Raw genomic sequence first — 19,826 nt, forward strand, 5'->3', positions numbered from 1 at the left:
AGGAGGCAAGTAAGCACGGCCGAGAACATCCCTGTCGTGACATCATGGCCAAAGCGTCTTAGGTGGGTAAAGGAATTGTTTTTTTTTGCAACAACGGTTTGGGAGAGTTGAATGGGGAATAGATTTCTAAATGGGAAGTTGGATTATCATGCATGGTAGGATGCTTTTGGATGTTGTGTGCGAGAGACCTGGTATGGAGCCTTGGAATCAACACGCCGCCAGCCCTTTTGTATTGGTTGCAAGACCAACACATCTATTGCACCTGATGATTGTGAATTTCCCAAAGACCGAGCAGATTTACCAGAAAGTAAGAATAAGTACACGAGTGGTACATTTGCTTCTAGAAACTTTGCTCCCATGAGCCACATCAGCGTCATGGAAATACATACCAAGTATGTACTTTAGCCGGGCTATTACCCATCTAGCTGCTTTTGCGTAAACCAACTGCATTTCGACTTGAATGTATTCTTGTCAATCTCCCGATCTGGCATTTGTATGTGTTTTCTTCTCGAAAACCACACTGTCTTGTTGATTTGCTTTTCCATTGCCAGCTATACGGTTCTCAAGAGGGCGACATTGGAAATGTAGCAACTCCAAATAGGACGACTGGAATGAGCTCCATATTTTGTTGATACTAGAAGCCCAAACTTACAGCACAGCTGACAGAGGAACTAGTCCTCATCGTCGGAAGAGGTGTAGCCCAGCCCGAGTGAAAGTGCATTTCCTGTCTTGGACGCAGACGCATTTGTTGAGGGCTGTACATTGGCGACAGGTAGTTTTGCGGAACTTGTGGTGTTGACCTTGGTATTTGCCTGGGAAGGAATGTTTGTTGATTTTTGCTGGGTTGTCTCTGTCGTCGATTGTGATTTCTCAGCAGGCTTCTGCTCCTCTGGGACGGAACTCGATTTCCTCAGCTTCACGCCCTTGAGTAGTCCGGTTTCAGGCCCCTTCTTCCTCTTCTTTCCAGCAACTGCCCACTGGTCGGCACCATGCTCCTGTGTCGGCTCTGCACTCTCCTCCTCAAGCCCACGCGCCTTTCTCTCCGCCTCTTCACGCTGCCGTCGGAATAGATCCAGCTGCTCAGTAGTTTCTTTCTTGACGTTGGCTTCTTCCAGGCGCTTCTTCTCAAGGATTGAATCCAGATAGTCGGCTTCCTCGTCGTCAAGGGCGACATGGAGCTTGTAGCGCGCTTTCTCCTCAAACTCGGCTTGCTTCTTGTCCTTGTTGGCCTGCAAGACTTCGTACAGACTCTTGCCGTCGTGCTGCTTTGCTAGCTCGGCTTTGGCACGTCTGGCATCTTCAATTTCCTGCTGCGCTCTTTTCCACTCATCGTCGCGTTGCACTTCCTCCCCGGCATTGCCACCACTGACGAACCCTGAAGACATTCCGATCCACACGCATATGGCTAGCGCAGGTTGTTGAGAGCGGCGCAGTGGTTCCTCAAACCCACAGATTTGGTGTCGGGACAGCGAGGCTGGAAAGGATACCGCATTCGCACTAGCGCCAACGAGTGGTTCCCCACCAGCTTTGCTCCATCCGCGGACAAGTCAGGCGCTGATACGTGGAGCATTTATGCCGGTGCTTATTTGTGCTCGGGACATGCCCTTGCAAGGTGGATGAATGTTGAGACTGACGTAGGAGGGGTGTTACACGACGCGTTGCCCCTCCACTTGCGCCGCCATTCAAAAGATTTCACTTTCTTCCAATTCCCATCCTTCCTACACTACAAACTTTACATTTCCCAATCTTATGCTCCGTACTCTAGCAAGAATGGCACCCAAGAACTGGACAAAGGAGAGCTTTACGGTAAGTGCATCTGTAACCCCCACCCGCATCAGCCATACCAGAGAATGTATCTTCTCTAGACATCGCAATCGCCCTACGATTGGGTTGAAGAGCTGAAGTCATTCAACCTCTCACCTATGCATGAGCCAATGCCAGTCAAACAGAAACTAATTGGTTACAGCTCAACACTGGCGCAAAGATTCCTGCTGTTGGCCTCGGAACCTGGCAGTCAAAGCCTGGTGAGGTCCGTGAAGCTGTCAAGGCTGCTCTCCAGGGCGGCTACCGTCACATTGACACTGCACTTGCATATGGCAACGAGAAGGAAGTCGGCCAGGGTATCAAGGACTCTGGTGTTCCCCGTGAGGAGATCTGGGTCACCACCAAGCTCGACAACCCATGGCACAAGCGCGTCGAAGAAGGCATCAACAGCTCGCTGAGCAGCCTTGGCCTCGACTACGTCGATCTCTACCTCATGGTATGTTTATTCCTGTGCAATCACGGTTTCCAATAAGGTAAAATGCTAACAACTCATAGCACTGGCCCTCGTCGACCGACCCAGATGACCTGAAGAAGCACTACCCCGACTGGGACTTCAAGGACACCTGGGCTGAGATGCAGAAGCTGCCTGAATCTGGCCGCGTGAAGAACATCGGTGTCTCCAACTTCGCTATCAAGAATCTCGAGAAGCTCTTCGCCGACTCCCGGTTCAAGATCACGCCTGCTGTTAACCAGATCGAGCTCCACCCCAACAACCCCTCGTAAGCTACACTCACTCACATCATATAATGATACAAAGACTGACAACTGATGCAGGCCCAAGCTCCTCGACTACTGCAAGGAGAAGGGCATCCACTGCACCGCCTACTCATGCCTTGGCTCCACCGACTCTCCTCTGTACAAGAACGAGAAGCTCAAGAAGCTTGCCGAGAGCAAAGGAAAGTCTGTCCAGCAGGTCCTGCTGATGTGGGGTCTCCAGCGCGGCACCAGCGTCATCCCCAAGTCTGTCACAGCATCTCGCATCATGGGCAACTTTGAGCTTGATGGCTGGGAGTTGACCGATGAGGAGATGAAGGAGATTAGCTCGCTGCCTGAGCGCTTCAAGGTTTGCGGAGACGCCTGGCTGCCCGTCAAGGTGTTCTTTGGCGACGACGAGTAGGTCTGTTGAATTTTGCCAGAGGGTTTAGAGTACAATGATACCATGAATACATAGAGAATTGAGAATAAGAATAAGACATATGGACACGTGACCAGTGGAGCGTGACACATTGTGCAGTGTTGTTGTGTAGTGCCAGGCAAAGCCGTGGAAGCCTGGCGTGTGGCAATTTCTTCGGGTCATGTGAGTGCGCGTTCAGCGCTAGTGAGACGCGACGACATTCCGTGCCCGCTCGCCACTCGTCCTTCCCTTTCAAGCATTTAGACTTGCACGTTCACACAATTTCACAACTTGGATTCTTCCACTTGCCACTACATTTCTGAAATACCTATACTCGACAACTTGCCAAGATGAGCAACGAAGAGGAGCAGTATGACGACAGCACGATGGGCGGCCCTGGTGCCCCAACGCCCGTTTCTGCGCTTGAGGTAGGCCCCAAATCATTCTTCGTACCTTGGTGGATGCTGACAGTAATTCAGGGTGTCAATGGACTCACGGCACGCGATATCAAACTAGTAGTCGAGGGAGGTTTCAACACAGTGGAATCCATTGCTTACACGTACGTTGGGCACTGTGTCACATCCTGCTCCGCCACTAACGCTTACCAGGCCGCGACGAACGCTCGAACAGATCAAGGGTATATCAGAACAAAAGGCGTCCAAGTTACTAGCTGAGGGTATGGCTCAAAGTACCGCCTCAGGTACCTGTTGCTAACGGATTCAGCGTCGAAACTTGTACCTATGGGCTTTACCACCGCCACGGAGATGCATTCGCGCAGAAGCGAACTAATATCCATTACAACCGGATCGAAGCAGCTGGACACTCTCCTTGCAGGAGGCATTGAGACGGGCTCCATCACAGAGATATTTGGCGAATTCCGAACAGGGAAAAGTCAGATCTGCCACACTCTGGCTGTCACCTGCCAGTTGCCTTTCGATATGGGAGGCGGAGAAGGCAAATGTCTATACATTGACACCGAGGGCACTTTCCGACCAGTCCGATGTTTGGCCGTTGCAAATCGGTTCGGACTTTCGGGCGAAGAGGTTCTCGACAACGTTGCGTATGCTCGCGCATACAACTCTGACCATCAGCTGGAGCTCCTCAACCAGGCCGCGCAAATGATGACCGAGACACGCTTTTCGTTGCTGGTCGTCGACTCTGCCACCGCATTATATCGTACAGACTTTGCAGGACGTGGAGAGCTCTCTGCAAGACAAACGCACTTGGCCAAGTTCATGCGCACCTTACAACGGCTTGCGGACGAGTTTGGAATCGCCGTCATCATCACGAACCAAGTCGTTGCGCAGGTCGACGGTGGGCCAAGCGCCATGTTTAACCCAGACCCAAAGAAGCCTATTGGAGGAAACATTATTGCACACGCAAGTACGACCCGTCTCAGCTTGAGGAAGGGTAGAGGAGAGACGCGTGTCTGCAAGATCTATGACAGCCCGTGTTTGCCTGAGAGCGATTGCTTGTTTGCCATCAATGAGGACGGTATCGGTGACCCCAAGGAGAAGGATTTGGAGGAGAGGAACAACAGGTGATGAGGGGTTGGTGGTTTTGGGGCGGAAGACGATTGGACGATGGTGATTTAAGTAATTGCGGTTTGCGTTCAACGATTTATGCTCATGCAATATTATGATATCCTTAATGTTTTAAAATCGTTGACAATTCCAAGTGAAGGCATTGGTGAGTTTACAGGGGTTCTTTTTTGCAGATGCAGCCATTACTTATAGTATATTACGAGTAGTGTTGTGGATGATCTGTGGCCAGGAACAAGCCGCTCCCAGGAAGGGCCGTGCGCCAGCAGCTTTCCTCGCGCATTCCCATCGCGACCACTGTTTTTGTGAGCTCCACCTCCGCGCCGACTGCCGCAACCCACACCAACCACACACCGTACCCTCCAGCTCGCCGCCATAGTAATCGCAGAATCTTCGCATGCGAGCATAATGTCACAGAACGGAGGCACATGTCTCTACAAAGAGGCGCGATTGAACATTGAGCCCGCCTTCCCTGGGTCAACAATCGCATTCACCATCCCAGCATACTCTCCTTTCGCCGGCCGCTCTAGCATAAAGCGTAGTGTTATCACCGAGCAGTATGTCGACAAGGACGAAGACGCCTTTACTAGGCGCCATTTAGCAACAGATGGATCCATGTACTTTCGGCGGCATCATGGCTACCCACGAAGCTTTCTTTGGCGCGTGCTGGATAACAGAAAGATGCTGGAAATACAGTCAACAGATTTAGACCACGACTCTACCGACAAGTTTGAGGCCACCCTCACGCTTCTTTTCCAGTTCCCTGCGCCAATCCGCCCTTTCTGCGTCGCTTTCGCAGAGCCCGGCGACCGAGACGCCTTGACCATTTTTGCAATCACCACCGCCAATGAGCTTTACACAATCACGCTACATCGCGACTTCTTTGCTACCCCCGCGGCTTCAGAGCAGGACCCAGAGACTTGGTGCAAGAGAGTCGAGCCGGCACTCTTCAGCGGGCGCATACCCTTCAGGCTCGTCGCTGAAAGCGCTGATGAATTGCTAGTCACTCTAGACGATGGAGCCATCTGCCGCTTAGTGTGGGACAAGGCCAACGCCACCTGGGATGGATCGCGATATCAGCAGAACAACTGGTCGGTGCGCGGCCTTCTGTCTTGGAAAGCGCAACCCACTGTCCGGTTCGAGAATGCGGAATTCGCTACATCTGCTGCTGCTGCTGTGGCCATATCGCCCGAGAAGAACCATATTCTTTCGGTCTGCTTAGATCACACCATACGCGCATGGAATATTGCATCAGGGAAGCCAGGCGCTCATATGGATCTCTTGGGCGCCGATGAAATGTCTTTGGAGAAGTCGCATACCTCATACTCCATTGGGCCCTCGCAGTCGATGCTAATGCAGGTTGTAGAAGTAATCGGCGGAATTGGAGGCGCTGATTACCATATCGTTACGTATTCGCCGAAGCAGCACCAGTTCAAGTTTTGGGGCGTCAGAGACGCAGATGACGCAGAGTTGGGTTTCTACGATGCTGCCGAGGACTCGGATTTCATTCCCCCGATCGACGAGCTCATGAAGACGACTGTTTGGACGCTGGAAGAATTTCACATTGTCCCCGGACCCACTGGATGGAGAGGCTCAGAAATTTGGATCCGCGCAAGATCTGGACCGAGCAGCAAAATTTATTCTTTGAAGTTCGATCTCACCGATACGCCAGAAGCACGAACCCAGGCCTGGAAGAACGATTGGGTTTGTGTGGAATCCGGTCCCTTGACTGTCGATGCATTGAGGGCTCACCCTGCCAACCCGAGTGAGCGGGACGATGTCATTGATCATGATGATCTTGACTCCACTGAGAAGTGGCTCGACTTCCTATTCTACCCGGGCAGATTTACCACCGCAACACTGGAAACTTCGTTGTATATTTACAAAAGAGGGCTCGAACAAGGCCGGCCAGGTCGATCATCCAGTAGGGGCTCGCTCAAAGAACGCCTGTGCGCTGCCGTCACTGCTCTCGCTGTGAACGGAAGCCGTGAGTCGGACGAAATTGAGGATGCTGTAGCTGCGCAATGGCAAGCGTACTACAGCCTTGTAAAGGATCTGCACAAGCGTAGAGGAGAATCTCTTTCACTTGTGTATGACCGGGATTTGGGTAGGCCATGGCTTGTCCTAAGTGACTACGTGTCTGCGATACGAACTTGTAGCGAATCTGAGATCACCAAGCTAAACGCCAGCGTCATCTCTAGCTCACGCACGCTGAGCAAACCACTCCACAAGACGTTGGACACTTCTGAGTCACGGGACGTTGCGCGGCTACTGAATGCGGCAGCATCCTTTAGACAGCGGCTGCCGTCGTTTGTTCAGCACGAGGTGCGAAGACATTTGGAGATGGACATACTTCAGAGCCGCAACATTACCATCCTTGATCGGATGGAATGGATCGAAGCCAACAGTGAACTTTCACAGCAAGTATCTGACGAAGATGTCACCATGCTTGTCGAAGAACTCGGTATGGAGGTCAAGGATCTCGGTACTGAGACATTCCTCCGAGCCATCAAGATACTAGGTTATGAGGAAGACGGCAAGCCCCGGCCAAGGAAGCAGATTGCACGGTATGGATTGAGCGCCTTGACGAGAGTTTCTCAAGAAACCCTAGAAGGTGATCGAGATGTCTTGTTGGACCTGCTTGTTCTCCTGCTATTCATGTTCATTGAGCTAGAAGGAGAAAGCCTTGAGGACTTTGATGCGCCAGAGGTCTTTGCCGAGCTGATTCTCCGTTACAAGGATTGCTTGGTGGTATCATGGCTAGCTGGTACGGTTTGGGCTCACCAGAGCGCAACGGGGCTAGCATCAGAAAACGTAAACCGGGCACTGAGCGAGACGCTGAAGGTGGGCAAGAAGCTGCCTATCACGCAAACAGTTCTCGAAGGCGCTTATGGTGGACGTGCGTTCGAAGTACCGTTACCGAAGGACCTGAAGGCTGATTTACTTACGAAATGGAGCCGGGGTTGGCTCACATCGATCTTCGAGGAGCACGAGTACGAGGCCGTGGTAGAAGATATCATGGGCATTCTACTGGCACAAAGAGAGTATGAACTCGCCATGGACTTTTCCAAATTCCTTATCGAAGGTTATTGGGCGTCTTACATGAGAGGTCGGCTGTACATTGCCTTGGGAGACAATGCGACTGCATCAATGTGCTTCCAGAAGCCTGCGTACACTTTGGGTAAGAGTCAAATGGAGCCATACTGGAATGATGCTAACTCTTGCAGCTCTCGGTGCCATGTTCGATGTGGCGGAACAAGACACAATGGGCCTGGTGTCTGAAGTAGAGCGAAACTCGTTCTCCGAAGGTCTCGGCCATTACTACAATCACGTTGTTGGTCTGTTTGAGAGAGCCAAGGCGTATTCGTACGTTGCGGACTTTGCCAAACTTGGCCTCCGGTCGTTGCTGGGCCAAGAGGATGAGGGGCTCAAGACTGAGCTCCTTCAGCGGTTATTCACCGCATCCATACAGACGTGTAGGTTTCAAGACGCATACACAGCCATGATTAGGCATAGTGATGCAGCTTTGTAAGTTGATACATGGACACGCCGATTGAACAAGGACTAATGCTAGCGTAGGAAACAATCCGACCTACAGACTTTGATCACGACTATGGTTGCCCAGTCACGCACTACGGAACTACTAAAGTTTCCATTTGTGGGACTGGCAGATACCGTGGACAACATTCTGACGTCACTTTGCCAGAAGACGCTCAACATCGCCTCAGGGCCTCCTTACCATCAGATTCTGTATTCTTTCCGTATCTCGCGAAACAACTTCCGGGGCGCGGCATCAATCCTTCATGAGCGACTACAACGACTGAAGACGACTTCGTCAAAGGTGCATGACCCAGCGGATGAATCGCTAGCACAATGCTACCTCATGATTATCAACACACTGTCGTCGGTCAGCAAAGAAGATGCATACATCCTGGCCGAGCAACGCATTGAAGGAACCGGGGGCCCGCCGCAATGGGGTATTGGCCAGGGCAAGAAGTTGCTTAAGAGGCAGATTATCACGCTGGATACGCTCAGGAAGGAGTACCAGGCTGAGCTTGACCGTGTTGCGGCGATTGAGAGTGGGCAGTTCCCGTTTGTGGACCCGAGCGAGGACATGGATATCTTGTAGTAGCAGGTGCATGGGTTTGCGAGGTTTCAGCGCGGCGTTCATAGGAGGGGATTGCGAATATATGGGTTAATGCCACGGCCACAGCCACAGGAAAAGGTGTGTTTCTGGTAGGCAACAGGGACATGAAGATAATGTACAGCAGCACATGATTGAAATGATTTGGCTGCATGAGGCAAAGGCTGTGTGTGAAATTGCGCCATGTCCATTTAATGGCGTCGTTTCTTTGCGTAGTGCTCTTTGTGGTGAATGGAAAGGAGAGAACACCAAAGTCGCGCGCTAGTACAAAGCAATGCGGGGCGTCGCGACTCGTATGCGCCGCAACTGCACAAAGCTGACACCGGTTGCTAGAGCGCCAGCGCCGTGTGGTTCATGTACGATAGACGTTGATAGTCTTGCCTGTTCATCTCGAAGTACACGTGCACACATGCCGCGTCGTTGAACCAGTGCTCGCCGCCATGGTCAGAATCCTACGTACAGTCAAGACGCGTTTACACCCATTGACATTACTACGCAGAACTCAAAGTCCCTGCGTCGTCTCGCCGCCGACCACGGCTCTCTGCATACGGCTGGCCTCCCGCCTAATTACCTGTTTGCACCCGAATCAGACGACGCTGCAGACCTCACGTCCCTCGACGTCCTCCTCGCTGGCCCCGTTGGCACCCCCTACGCAGGCGGTGTATGGCGATTGCACCTCGACATCCCACCCACCTATCCTGCCGCCCCGCCCACGGCACAATTCAGGACCCGACTATGGCACCCCAACATCGACGAGGCGACTGGTGCCGTCTGTGTGGAGACGCTGAAGCGTGACTGGAGCAGCACGCTCAAACTCCGAGACGTACTGGTGACGATATCATGTCTCCTCATCCAGCCCAACCCGGCCAGTGCATTGAACGAAGCGGCGGGCAAACTAGCCGTCGAGGACTGGGACGGATACTGTAGGCGAGCAAAGCTCATGACTGAGATTCATGCCGCCATCCCCAGCAGTATCGCCAAGGAAGTCAGAGAAGCCCAAATGCGAGGCGAAGAGCAGGCGACTGAGCCTGAGTCGCAGTCTGAGCTCCAGCCCCAGCCTACAGCAAAACCTCACTCAAAAGGAAAAGAAAAGGAACGAGTCAAGATCACACCGGCTGGACCCAGGTTACAACGGCGACCATCCGAGGACGAAGAGAACAGGCGACGCAGGGCCGCAACTCACGATGCAGACAGCGACCCAGAAAGCGACTGGATACCCGGCCCCGTCAAGACCAGCAAAGTACCCGGCCGCCAGGAACCCAACATCTTCGGCATCAAAGGCCTCGAAGACACCATGCAACTCGACACACCCCCGAAGCGCATCTTCGCCGCCCAAACCAAAGCCCCCATCTCCAAAGACAAAGGAAAAACCAAAGGCCCCATTGACGATTCCGACCCCTTCATCACCACCGTACCCTCAAAATCATCTTCACGCCCCGTAACACGCTCCTTCGACTTGGCCGCTCCTCCCCTCGCTTTTGCTAGTACGTTACCACCACCACTACCGGCAGTAGACCCGTCAACCAGCAACGACGACGACGACAGCACAGCCACCCTCCTCCTCCGCGATTTCTCCCTCTCATGGCACGACACCTTTGCACTGCACAACAACGATCCCGACGCCAAGAAACGCATTGCAAGCCCAGAGTTCGAAGCAAAATCTAAATGGGAAATCAAGAGGTTCCGCCAGGCAGGATGTGATTTGAAAAAGTTTAATCGCGGCGAGTTTGGCGCCAGGGTTGGCCTGGGCAGGCTTTAGATTGTAATCATGCTTTTTTCCTGTGTAGGTTGCCATAGCGAGGTGTGCATGTGTAAACCGGGGAATTTTTCGCTTATCCGATTGAGCAAATTTGGGCTAAGCGGTAATGTATGTATGTATGTATGTATGTTTGAATGAATGGATAATGATAATGGTGCTGGAGATGAGAAATTTCCCCTTTGAGAGCGATAGAGTATGAGTCCTACGTGCAAATGTTACAATACGGATATTTGATTTGAGATGCGAAATCAGAGGATACTCGGATTCGCGCGTAAATGGAAATAGAGAGACAAGAAGGAAGTTTGTTAAACGTGAGACTACCCAACAGGGAGGGAGAATGGAATTAGATCGGGCTTGATCTATGTAGAGGGAACCAACTATGGAAAATCATGCATACGTGAGGTCCTTTGTGTTGAAGGGACTACGCTGCTCATCCGTACATTGAAATACTAAAAAGAATCCAACGCTAGCCGCCCTTGGTACGATAAATTTAGGAATACAAAAACGATCCTATGCCACTTTTTGCTCATGCGCTGTGCCATTGACAGCGTGAGTTCCATCAACTCCGTTTGTGCAGGTAGTGGTACCATTCGCCCTGTTCTCCTGTGCCTCGCTGGCTTCTTTGATAGAAGGAACAGACTCCGACGGCGGTACAGCCAAAGATGTTGCGTCGTTTTCAATGACATCCGTATTCTCCTGATTAGGAGCCTGGAGTCCCTGGCGGACTCGGAGGACGCTGTCGACGATGACGGCGTCGATACCTTCGTTTCGTTGCAACTATTTCACGTTAATGTGTGTAACCCGAAAACTGTCAATGTGTTTACTTACCAAAACATTCTTGGGGTCGTTGTTGAGCATTCCATAGCTCACGCAGACAAGACCACTTTCCTTGACTACTTTGACAAGTCTAGGGCACATGACGAGCGGTGTAGCGGCGCTGACTACTCCGAGCAAGTTCCAACGACTTGCAAAGCGAATCGCCTCTTGCAAACTTGCAGCTCGCACATCTCCTACTGGTGATGTTCCGGCATCTGTGAGGAACAGAACAGGAATTGAGGGTTGCTTAAAGGATAGCATGAGGCAGATGTCTGGGTTGAAGGATGAGAAGATAATGTTGCGTTCCCCCATTTTATCATAGACCTTTTCCAGGATTGTGTCGACAAAAGAGTTCAGCTCCACCGCATATTGGTCCATTTCCTCCTCTTCCGACTCGTGGAGCATGGGATACTTCATCTCGACATTGAATCCAACGGACTGTGGTACTTCATCAAACATTCGTTCCAGAGTCGTAAACGATGACTGGATGGAATATCCGCGGCTATTTCCCTTAAATCCTTTCTTCTTGAAATCACGGGTATGCTTCATTCGCTCCGTCAGCTCCTCAGCGCGGTCGGTGTGGATATTGCGTTGCTTCGAGTTATCAACCGAGTACGATCTTGGCCTTCTCACATTGGGGCGGTCCTCTTCAGCACCGTTGAGATGAGAAGTTCTATCCGGGGACCCAGTGCGAGCGTAGCGAGGATTCGAGCCTTCGCCAATGTGGAGGAACTGGTCTAGAGTAAGGGTATGTACAGGCGCGTCAATACCTGTCTCGCTGACAAGGAAGTCATGGTAGATGACCGGCACGTGGTCCTTTGTAAGTTGGACATCAAACTCAACATACTCCGCGCCCAGATTAGCAGCTGAAATGAAGGATTGAATGGTGTTCTCGCCGAGTTGAAGTGATGTACGAGATGCCGTGTTCTTGCCCAGACCACGATGGCCAATGACCATGGTCGATGAAGCCATCTTCTTCCAGTAGGTGTGCTGCTCTGTGATCGACATGTTTGGATGATGGAAGGGTGTGATGATGAGAAAGTTGAAGTTGACTGTTCCAATAACGTCCAATGTCGAGGCTGCCACAATAGGTACCTTCATATCTCCTTGGAGGGGAATTCGCTTCGATCCAATGCTAGTTTTGATCGTGGACAGTAAAGCCACAGCCCGCCCCATCGAGCGTTCATGTGTTCCGGCATAGGTTGGGACAATGTCGAACAAGAGTTTGACCTTGGTGACATCACTGGTCATAAATGTAATGGGCTCTGTAGCGATATTATCCTGGATGGGCAAATCAATCACTGTGGGTTCTCCTTTGGCTCCAGATGCTTGCACAACCACAGACAAAGCAGTGTCGAGTTGTGTCGCATGCGCATCCGCAAGTGGAATATCGTCAAGCTTGACCGCCGGTGTGTCTTTGCGAACATCCATCGAACCAAGGCTGACCAGCACCATTGTTTCATTCGTCAGATAACGATGACCAAATGTTTTCACTGGCTCAGGGACTTTCTGGACAGGACTATTAGTGTCTCGATTCAGGTTCTTTGACCTTCTCTCGTCAAGCGAATTCTGAGGGGGTGAACCAGCCCGAGAAATCCGTGCATCTGTGGGTGCCACACGAGGCGAGATTGTCGTGGGAGCAAGCTCGCACAGCCGTTCTGCAACTTGCATATGGCCACGAAGTGCAGCGTGCTCTTTCGCTGTCCAACCGGAATTATCGCATCTGTGTAGATCAGCTCCAGCAGCGGCTAGAATCTCGACTATTGAGAGATGATCATCGACACAGGCAATGAACAATGGCGTCCAGGCAAACGTCTTTTCGGGAACATCAACGTCGGCTTTGTTCGTGTTAGAGCCCTCAAGCAAAACTTTGGCACATTCGTCATAGCCGTAGCGCGCTGCCATGTGCAGGGCAGTCTCACCGCCCTCGTCCTGGTAGTTGACATCGATGTCGGCTTCAACCAGGAGCTTGACAATACCAACAAAATTTGATCGAGTCGCTAAAGACAGAACTGCTCCTGAGCGAGCACTAGACTTCCTCGACGCACGTCTTTGTTCATGTGTTCCCCGCCAATTCTCTGCCTCAAGAAGGGTTTTGGTGGTGAGGACATGCCCACCCATGACACTGAGATGCAGAGGCGCATTGCCGTCAGTGTCCTGCCAATCGGGAGAGTCTATGCCTTGTGCAACGTCGAACTGGCCCCAGTCCTGCATGTGTTTTATGACAACCTGACAAATGACTACGAAGCCATATTGAGCGGCATAATGAAGCGGAAGCCTTCCATAGGAATCACGAGCTTGAAGTGCATTGCGTTGCTCATCACGCAGCTCGTCCAGCAGATAGATGAGTAGGCGGACAGACTCGTCGTTCTCGCTAAGCAGTTGGGTTGACTCTTCTTCAGTAGTCGTACAAGGACGAGGTTGCCGGTTAGGGTCAGTAGCAGGCACTATAAAGTTTCCTGCTTCATTTGAACTTGGTTGCCGAGTTCCGTCGGCGCCAAATGTTTCGCCGCTCTTTGAACGGCCAATGTTGATGACTAGTCGGTGGACACAATTGCGTTTGTTGATGTCGTCATCTTCATCCAACGAGATGATATCCTGCAACAATCTCTTGATGCATTGTTTGGAACGGCATGAGATGGAGCGCTGAAGGAAGTTCAGCAGAACCTGCTGCATTGAAGAACTGGTGATGCCGTTGTTCGCAGCAGCTTCGGCAATCTGTTGGCCGAGGTCTTCCGCTTTGTCGTTGCGGATAGCCAAGTCTGCCGCATCGAGTAGGCCAGATGGCAGGTGTAGCGAACGGCCTGGCACTCGACCTAGGGAGCCCGCAGAATGTGTAGAGCCTGTATCATCAAAAGTCTTGATATCACCCAGTCCTGACAGCCATTCATTGACAGCCTTCATGTCCTGGTTGAGGGGCAGATTGTGCGCAAACGGCTTTGGGTTGACTTTGGAGGCCAGGTATGGCTCTTGCAAACGCACTGTCTTGATCTTCTTGTCCAGCTTCTTGGTGATTTTGTTGAAACCCCTCCGATTGACCTCTCCGTACCACTGAAGCTTTCGCATTGAGCCTCGTAGCTCAAGCAGTGCGCCCATGAGGTCTTGTGCCTCGTCTTTATCGATGCCTTCGGGCAACTGGGCGGCACGACCATAACGGCCATGCAGGATCCTAAGTCGCCGAGAAAACTCTGCGTACTTTCGGTTGTAGAAGTTGTCGACATCTTCGAGGTTGCGATCAAGAGAGAAGAAGAACTCTGTAGATTGCTGTTAGTTATCCAATCCCTGCGAGCGTTGTATGGTGTTCTCCGAATAGACGACTGGGAGTTGCTGAAGCACTTGGAAAAAGCAGTACGCAAAAAAAATAGAATAAAGGTTCATGAGCATTCAAACTGACCTGTGAGATCTGGATCCGAGCCATTTTTCGAGGCTTCAGCGGCATTCTTGATCAGCTTCTTGAGGCCTTTGTAGTTGATGTACGAGGACGCCCATTCTGGAACCTGGTTCCTAGGCAGATTATGTCCAAACTTCATTTTGGCACTCGAGTGATGGTCAGCAAGTAAGCGTTGCCAAACAAAGGCCAACGCTGAGGACTGAGGACAGCTCTACAAGCTGTTGCGAATTGACCGCGCACCAGGAGGGGCAGCAAAGGCTAAGAAATATAGTGGCAGCAATGGAATGACGGGTAAGACAGATAACAAAGGGCGGATAGCATGCGACCGGCGCAGTCAACGCGTTAATGATGGACTCTTTAGGGTGTGCTCGAGGGGACCATTCTCATTGGAGGAGACGGGGCCCGATCAAATCGCGCCTGCAGCATGGTTAAACGGACTGTCAAAAAGAAAGGGAAAGCCGCAGCTCGAGGGCAAGGGAAAGTACACTGTAGCGGCAGAATCGCTGGGCAGTGTTGTCGGAGTGCGAAAAGGAAGCTGTTGTAGGTGTAGTATGTGTATGCGCAAGCAAAAGAATATGGCTGAGCCGGAGCTGGTCGAGGGAGTGGTTCGTGCGCCGTCAGGGTCTGCGATGACGTGTGAGGGTGGAGTTGAGATGGTTTCGCTCTGTTCTAAGCTTTTTCCTCGCGCGCCGCAAGCAGCCGCAGGGCCATTGATGAATTTATACTCTTCTCCCAGGCTTCTGTTTGCTGCTGGAAACTGGGTCCCCCCCCTACAGCTGCCGCATCATAGTGCATCCATGCATTGCATCAGCGCACCAACGCCTGGCGTGCATGCTGCTGCGTCGGCGGATCACGGCGGTGTATGTTTGTCAGCTCGTCAAAGGCATGTTAAGCGGCCACGGGCTTGACCATGGCGCCAGGGGGCTGGCGGATCTAGATGCTTTGGGGTGGGCTTGATTGGGTTTATCGTCTGGTCAAAGAGCAGATCACGCTCCCTTTGTGTGTGTGGGCGGACGTGAGCAAAAGCAAGTAAGAACGCCATGGCCTCTTTGAAGCGGTATGCATGGCAGATGCGTCGCAGATGGTGGCAAGGGAAGCTCGAGCCTGAATCACATGGCTTCACGACGATACAGCGTGGTGGAGACGACGGGCGTTGGATTGATGGTTTTTGCATGGCCTCCCCGCAATTGGCCCGCAAGTCATGCACGCGGACCCTTTTCCGAGTCGTTTAGCAGCGGCCCACGACTGCATAGTGTGCCTGGGCCACTGGACCCTTCTTTTCCCTCCCATGTCCTACCAACTACTCACTACTACTTGCTCCCTCGCATCCGCATCCCCATCTGCATCTGTATCCGTGCTCAAGTCTGTACCCAGTCATGTGAACACCACCACTCTAGTCGCCTCGTCCCGCCTCACGAGAAGAAGAAGGCGTTCCCCTGTGCATCCTTGCGCTGCATCTTGGACAGGTCCTTATCCGGCGCATACTCTGTCCACGCGCTCGCAGGAAAGATGTGTTTATTGCGCTCGTACCACCGTCTATCAACCACCTTGGTCAGCGTCGCATCATCCCCAAACCCCTCGAGCTCCTCGTCTGCTATGCTCGACTCTTTGCTCTTCTTCTTGCCCGACTGCATCAGTGGGTCATACGTGGCCGGATCGACGTCGGCCTCTTCGTCGGCCTCCGTCGTCGCTCTGGGAGTGGCCTTGGTGGGCTGTGCCGAGTAGTCAAAGAGGGGTCCGTCAAGGCCGGCAACCCGGTTGAACAGGAAGTGGTAGATTTCGTAATGCTGCCTCTAGTGTCAGTAACGGAATACGAGCACAGGCACGTGTCCAACTTACGTGTGGTATAATGACCTCTCCCCTTACCAGCATCAGGTCGTCTACACTGACTCTGGCCCAGTCCCTCCGGCTCTTGTCTCCACCCACGCCCAGCTCTGCTCCCACCTTCCTCGCCTTGTCCAAGAACAGCCAGATCTGCTCCCCCTTCTTCAGCCTGCATCGCCCGCCTGGTATGTTGGTGCCGTCGTAGAAGACAAATGGAATCACCACTTCGGTGGCCTTAACCGCATCGCGCATTATAACAAAATCCCGCCGTGCAAGCTCTGCCTGCTGTGCCTCGCGCTGGAGAGCTGTCTTCGTCATGACGCGAGGCTTTAGTCCAATGTTTGAGTTTGCGCCCAGCTTCCTCTTCACCACCACACTGCTTTCTGCTTCGGATTTCACACCCGTCGCATCGGTGGGGGTGCTTTGGCGCGGACTGGCCGTTTTAGACACAGTAGAGTCGGTGTCATCCTCTTCCTCTGTGCCAAACGACAGTTTGCTCTTGGTGGCTATCTTGCGCTTTTTCTTGAAGACCGGCTTTGGTGTCGATGCCCTGTACTTTGTAAATTAGCCAAGTTTCCGTGACTAGATAGCAAATGTCCCCCTTACCCATCTATCGGTGTACTGGCACCAGAGTCAAGCCCTGTATCACCTCGTTCTTTTCTGTCCAAGGCCTCGGCGCGTCGCTTGCGGTAATCATTCAGGTTCACAAGACCAACGGTTTGCGCTTTGAGGAGGTCTTCTGCTGTGGCAGCCTGCGAAGTGAAACGCGAGTTATTCGCGGCATCGCTGGCATCGCCTGAGCTGGAGGCGAATCTATCCATGAGTGGAGAACAATGGTGGTGGGAAAGTCAAGCCCAGTCGTGGCTACCATAAAGTTGATGGCGCCCGCCCAAAGCAGCAAGTTCCCACCGCCACTAGCGCCTGTTGGCCGCACCCGTGATAGCGCGTGCCCGACGCGGCGACGCGAACACGACTCCACCTGACCGTTAATCTCATTTGCTGCAAAACCCGGAAATGATCCAAAATGGCACGCATAGTCCAGGATTCAGACGATGAGCTAGATGAAGACCTCGAGGCTGACCTGCCACCATCGCAGCCGCCAGACGCCTCCGGTCAGCGACCCGGTAATCTTCACGCGGAAAGCACGGGTGCCATTGGTAGGGTCCATATGCGTCTGCAACCATATCCCGTGACGACATTAACCATTCTTGTAGATTCACTTCATGGTACTAGTAAAGAATCATTGCCCATCCATCTACAGCCCTTGCCCAGCCAAGATGAACCACTGTCTTCGGTCTCCTTGCCAGAGCATCCAAACAAGAGAAGGAAGACGGAATCTCCCGGCCAACTTGTAAACGGTCATGAACCTGCGAATTTCCAAGAAGCCGTCTGGCAATTGGAAGGTACTATGCGAAACGATTATGCTGGCCATGAGCCCGTCATGTTTGGTGAACCATCAAGTACCATCCCAAACGCCACCATGACGCAACAGCGTGTCTTGGAAGCTGTCAACGGCCCAGTAATGCTAGGACAGGAGTCCGAAACTGGGGAGCTTCGCCATCATCTTCCGCCTGAACCGTCAGTACCTTGGTCAGATCTGATGAGATTCACGCCTGCAGAGGAATCTGAGCAGACTGAATCTCCGTATCGTGAACCACTACCTCACGCGTCATTGAGTACGCCTGTTGTGGCTATGCAGAAAAGTCCTGGTTGGCCGGCGACGCAGCAGAGCAAATGTGCATCGTCATCTCAGCAGAATCAAAGTGTATCGAAGAACGACCGTTCTAGTTTTGAGGAACATACCGCAGATGATGAACAGGTTGTCTCCAAGACGAGCTCTCCGCTAGTAACCGTGAAAACGCCGACTCCACGACTAGAATCTCATACCGATGGTCAAGCGAAAGCAAAGACATCTTCCCGCCAACACAAAAACCAGCTGCATCCAAGCTCTGATGACGAATTGTCCGCAATCGGACTCCCCGAGGAGCGATACAAGCCAAGGCCCAGTCGCTCAAGGTCACTCAAGGTCGACACTGAAGAGCCAATTGACTACTCCATCCGACCTGAGAAAGCTCCTAAGCTCAGCAAACGTCGAAGAACAACAGCTGATATGCGCGCTGCCAACGCAATCACGACACCCGAGAAAGTACGGCAAATATGCGATATGGGCTTCACGCCTTCGACGACTGCCGGGGCCCTAAGACGTAACAACGGTGACGTCATCCAGACTGTCGATTGGCTAGTTACTAACAATATCGGCCATGACGAGCTGGCGCCACAAAGTCCACCTAAGCCGATGCCGAAACAAAGAGAAGAAGACGAGCCTGAGGTAGTCGACGTACGGACTGTACAAAGTATCATGCGCAATCTGGATGAGTATCGTCGGGACGATTGTGACACTGCACAACGTGATCAGCCAACAGGACTGGATGCAGATAGTTCTACAACGGATCTCATAGAAGTCGATACTTTCGCGGAAACCACAAACCCGCATAAGCGCTCAGAAACAGATCAGAACATGAGTCCGACAAAAGTGCAAGTAGTGATACCAAAGAAATCGCCCAAAGCTGCCGTTGCACAAACAGAAGACGCTATAAGTGTGTCGAGTAAGAAGTCAAAGCGCAAGAAAATTACGCTAGACCAGACGGAATCAGAATCAGTCTCATCGTTGGTCCCTGTAACGGCGCCGGTGAATGAGAAGAAGAGAGGTCGAGGTCGTCCGAAGAAAACACCGACCACTTCTGACGCCATCGAGCCCATCATACCTCATGAACAAGAAGCAAAAGAAGAGCAGCCTAGTGAACCTCTCCAGCCAATAGAACAGAGCCCGGTCACTGAGAAGATTGATCCAAGCCCAGACATCACACTAGACAAGCCACAACCTGTGGAACCAGTGATCTCTCAGGATACAGAACAAACCACTGTTCCGATCAAACTCAACCCAGCTCCGACTTCAGAGACACCAGAGAAGTCAACGAAACCCGTCACTCCTTCGCCCATGACCAAAGGCAAAGTGCCGTACCGCGTGGGCTTAAGTAAACGAGCAAGAATCGCTCCTTTGCTACGAACGTTGAAGAAATAAAGGGGCTCTCATGATTCTCCCACAGAGAGCAAATTTGTTGATGACAAGGTCCATGCTAGTAAACTTCATGTAATGGAAACTCAAATGAATACATACCTTTTTTCCACCGAGTTTTCTATACATACTTTATAACTTATCGCCAGAGTTCGCAACAAGCAAGTCAAGCAAGTTTTGACAGTCAACTTGACTTACTTGGCACGATTTTTGAATAAAATAATACTTGCTTGACTTGGGAGCAATACCAGAAGAACTTACTTGGTAAACTTGAATAACTTGGGTAACTTGGACGATTTTCAGAGGTAAAGTGTCTATTAATTACTATGTAGGCCCC

At 51.9% G+C, this 19,826-nt stretch overlaps 7 protein-coding genes across 7 annotated transcripts; 4 read left to right on the forward strand and 3 right to left on the reverse strand.

Moving 5' to 3' along the window:
* Positions 1 to 671: 671 nt before the first annotated feature.
* COCCADRAFT_38596 (uncharacterized protein) lies at positions 672 to 1,385 on the reverse strand (the record flags this gene model as incomplete). Its single annotated transcript, XM_007716230.1, has 1 exon — positions 672 to 1,385. One exon carries the CDS (start codon positions 1,383 to 1,385, stop codon positions 672 to 674), a length of 714 nt encoding a protein of 237 aa, XP_007714420.1.
* A 385-nt stretch (positions 1,386 to 1,770) lies between these two features.
* On the forward strand, positions 1,771 to 2,941 carry COCCADRAFT_101692 (uncharacterized protein; the record flags this gene model as incomplete). Its single annotated transcript, XM_007716231.1, has 4 exons — positions 1,771 to 1,806; positions 1,967 to 2,260; positions 2,320 to 2,543; positions 2,599 to 2,941. 4 exons carry the CDS (start codon positions 1,771 to 1,773, stop codon positions 2,939 to 2,941), a joined length of 897 nt encoding a protein of 298 aa, XP_007714421.1.
* Positions 2,942 to 4,887: 1,946 nt separating this feature from the next.
* Positions 4,888 to 8,608, forward strand: COCCADRAFT_27970 (uncharacterized protein; the record flags this gene model as incomplete). The annotated part of the gene is made up of 3 exons (XM_007716211.1): positions 4,888 to 7,660; positions 7,707 to 8,007; positions 8,059 to 8,608. The coding sequence occupies 3 exons, from the start codon at positions 4,888 to 4,890 to the stop codon at positions 8,606 to 8,608; spliced, it is 3,624 nt and encodes a 1,207-aa protein (XP_007714401.1).
* A 455-nt stretch (positions 8,609 to 9,063) lies between these two features.
* COCCADRAFT_38599 (uncharacterized protein) lies at positions 9,064 to 10,382 on the forward strand (the record flags this gene model as incomplete). Its single annotated transcript, XM_007716232.1, has 2 exons — positions 9,064 to 9,066; positions 9,123 to 10,382. The coding sequence occupies 2 exons, from the start codon at positions 9,064 to 9,066 to the stop codon at positions 10,380 to 10,382; spliced, it is 1,263 nt and encodes a 420-aa protein (XP_007714422.1).
* Positions 10,383 to 10,892: 510 nt separating this feature from the next.
* COCCADRAFT_101684 (uncharacterized protein) lies at positions 10,893 to 14,728 on the reverse strand (the record flags this gene model as incomplete). Its single annotated transcript, XM_007716233.1, has 3 exons — positions 10,893 to 11,159; positions 11,211 to 14,452; positions 14,593 to 14,728. 3 exons carry the CDS (start codon positions 14,726 to 14,728, stop codon positions 10,893 to 10,895), a joined length of 3,645 nt encoding a protein of 1,214 aa, XP_007714423.1.
* Positions 14,729 to 16,001: 1,273 nt separating this feature from the next.
* Positions 16,002 to 17,234, reverse strand: COCCADRAFT_27973 (uncharacterized protein; the record flags this gene model as incomplete). The annotated part of the gene is made up of 3 exons (XM_007716212.1): positions 16,002 to 16,376; positions 16,429 to 16,963; positions 17,020 to 17,234. 3 exons carry the CDS (start codon positions 17,232 to 17,234, stop codon positions 16,002 to 16,004), a joined length of 1,125 nt encoding a protein of 374 aa, XP_007714402.1.
* Positions 17,235 to 17,581: 347 nt separating this feature from the next.
* Positions 17,582 to 19,495, forward strand: COCCADRAFT_27974 (uncharacterized protein; the record flags this gene model as incomplete). The annotated part of the gene is made up of 1 exon (XM_007716213.1): positions 17,582 to 19,495. The coding sequence occupies one exon, from the start codon at positions 17,582 to 17,584 to the stop codon at positions 19,493 to 19,495; it is 1,914 nt and encodes a 637-aa protein (XP_007714403.1).
* Between the last annotated feature and the right edge of the window lie 331 nt (positions 19,496 to 19,826).

This window comes from Bipolaris zeicola (assembly GCF_000523435.1).
Source record: "Bipolaris zeicola 26-R-13 unplaced genomic scaffold scaffold_131, whole genome shotgun sequence".
Taxonomy (NCBI): domain Eukaryota; kingdom Fungi; phylum Ascomycota; class Dothideomycetes; order Pleosporales; family Pleosporaceae; genus Bipolaris; species Bipolaris zeicola.